Source organism: Brassica napus, chromosome C2 (genome assembly GCF_020379485.1).
Source record: "Brassica napus cultivar Da-Ae chromosome C2, Da-Ae, whole genome shotgun sequence".
Taxonomy (NCBI): domain Eukaryota; kingdom Viridiplantae; phylum Streptophyta; class Magnoliopsida; order Brassicales; family Brassicaceae; genus Brassica; species Brassica napus.
Genome location: NC_063445.1, coordinates 30,859,167 through 30,861,940, shown reverse-complemented (window position 1 = coordinate 30,861,940; position 2,774 = coordinate 30,859,167). Strand labels below are relative to the sequence as shown.

Here is a 2,774-nt window from a genome sequence, read left to right as displayed (position 1 = left end):
TCTAGATTTAGGATTAAAATATGTAAGATATTTTGTATTTTGGAGGCTATAAATACCTCCACTCCCCTTTCATTTTGTATCACTAAGAAATAATCCAAGTTTGTAACAAGTAATAAAAATCCTCTTCTAAGTTATAAAATTTTTCTTCTTCACAAATGTTCTTTCTCTTCAAACACTTAAACACTTTCTCCATCTTTATAAAGTTTTTTCATTCCAACAAAGTGGTATTAGAGCTATAAGTTCCTTTTGAAGATGGCAAACAAAGGTGTTCCCTTCCAAGTTCCATTGCTCACTAAGAGCAACTATGACAATTGGAGTCTTAGGATGATGGTTATCCTAGGAGCACATGATGTGTGGGAGATAGTCGAGAAAGGCTTCAATGAACCGGAGAATGATGGTGGTCTATCTCAAACTCAAAAGGATGATTTAAGAGATTCAAGGAAGAGAGACAAGAAGGATCTCTGTCTAATCTATCAAGGATTAGATGAAGATACATTTGAGAAGGTTGCTGGTGCAAGGACGTCCAAAGAAGCATGGGAAAAGCTTCGGACATCTTACAAGGGAGCGAAACAAGTTAAGAAGGTACGACTTCAAACTCTAAGAGGAGAATTTGAAGCATTACAAATGAAGGAAAGAGAACTCATCTCAGATTACTTCTCAAGAGTCTTGACGGTTACTAATAACCTAAAAAGAAATAAGGAGAAGTTAGATGAGGTGAGAATCATGGAGAAAGTTCTTAGATCATTGGATTCAAAATTCGAGCACATTGTTACGGTAATTGAAGAGACAAAAGACTTGGAGACTATGACAATGGAGAAACTTCTTGGATCACTACAAGCTTATGAAGAAAAGAAGAAGAAGAAAGAAGATATTGTGGAGCAAGTTCTCAAGATGAGAATTGATCACAAGGAAGAAAGTGGCCGAAGCAATCCAAGACGTGGTGGCGGTCATTTCCGAGGATGAGGCCATGGTGTAAATGGACGAGGTTGGAGACCATATGAAGAAAACATCAACCAAAGAGGAGAGAACTCATCAAGAGGTCGTGGAAGAGGAAATCCAAAATCAAGGTACGATAAATCAAGCATCAAATGCTATAATTGCGGGAAGTTTGGACATTATGCTTCTGAATACAAAACTCCAAACAACAATAGAATTGAAGAGAAGTCCAACTATGTTGAAGAAAGGAGTAAAGAAAAGAATATGCTATTGATGGCTTACAAGAAGGATGAACCAAATGAGGTTCACAAGTGGTACCTTGATAGTGGTGCAAGCAACCATATGTGTGGAAATAAAAACATGTTCGTGGAGCTCGATGAATCGGTGAAAACCAATGTGGCTTTGGGAGATGAATCGAAGGTGGAGGTGAAAGATAAAGGAAATATTCTCATTCGCTTGAAGAATGGAGATCATCAAATCATTTCCAATGTTTACTACATTCCAAGCATGAAGACCAACATCTTGAGCCTATGACAACTCATAGAGAAAGGTTATGACATTCGACTAAAGGATAATAGCCTTTCTTTAAGAGATAAAGCAAAAAAATCTCATCACAAAGGTGCCGATGTCAAACAATAGAATGTTTGTCCTAAACATTCAAAATGACATTGCACGATGTCTCAAGATGTGCTACGAGGAGGAATCTTGGCTTTGGCATCTTCGATTTGGGCATCTAAACTTTGGAAGCTTAGAGCTACTTTCCAAGAAAGAAATGGTGAAAGGATTACCTTGCATCAATCATCCAAATCAAGTGTGTGAAGGCTGCTTACATGGAAAGCAATTCAAGATGAGTTTTCCAAAGGAGTCGGAGACAAGAGCAAGAAAGCCACTAGAACTCATACATACAGATGTATGTGGTCCGATCAAACCAAGTTCACTTGGTAAGAGTAACTACTTCCTTCTCTTTATTGACGACTTTTCAAGAAAAACATATGTTTACTTTTTGAAACAAAAATCAGAAGTGTTTGAAAATTTCAAAAAGTTTAAAGCCCATGTTGAGAAGGAAAGTGGTCTTAAGATCAAGTCCATGAGATTGGATCGAGGAGGAGAATTTATGTCCAAGGAGTTTCTGAAATATTGTGAAGATAACGGCATCCGAAGACAATTGACGGTGCCAAGAACCCCTCAACAAAATGGAGTAGCGGAAAGAAAGAATAGGACAATACTTGAGATGGCAAGAAGCATGCTCAAGAGTAAGAAGCTACCAAAGGAGTTGTGGGCAGAAGCAGTTGCTTGTGCGGTTTATATATCAAACCGTTCTCCAACAAAGAGTGTTTTAGAAAAGACACCACAAGAAGCTTGGAGCGGAAGGAAGCCCGGAGTCTCACTCCTAAGAGTCTTTGGAAGCATTGCTCACGCTCATGTTCCAGACGAGAAGCGGAGCAAACTAGATGATAAAAGTGAGAAGTACATCTTCATTGGGTATGACGCTAACTCCAAAGGCTACAAGCTCTACAATCCTGAAACAATGAAGACAATCATTAGTCGGAATGTCATCTTTGATGAAGAAGGAGAATGGGATTGGAGATCAAATAATAAAGACTACAACTTCTTTCCATCCTTTGAAGAAGAGAATGTGGAGCAACCGAGAGAAGAGCCAGCTACACCACCAACTTCACCAACAACAAGTTCTCAAGGAGATGAAAGCTCAAGTGAAAGAACTCCACGTTTTAGAAGTCTACAAGACATCTACGAGGTAACCAAAAATCAAGACAATCTTACTCTATTTTGTCTATTTGCGGATTGCGAGCCTATGAGCTTTGAAGAAGCCCAAGAAA

The 2,774-nt window shown here is 38.7% G+C and overlaps 1 protein-coding gene across 1 annotated transcript; it reads left to right on the top strand.

Moving 5' to 3' along the window:
• Positions 1 to 252: 252 nt before the first annotated feature.
• Positions 253 to 963, top strand: LOC125582334. Its single transcript, XM_048748977.1, has one exon. The coding sequence runs from the start codon at positions 253 to 255 to the stop codon at positions 961 to 963; it is 711 nt and encodes a 236-aa protein (XP_048604934.1).
• The last annotated feature ends 1,811 nt before the right edge of the window (positions 964 to 2,774 follow it).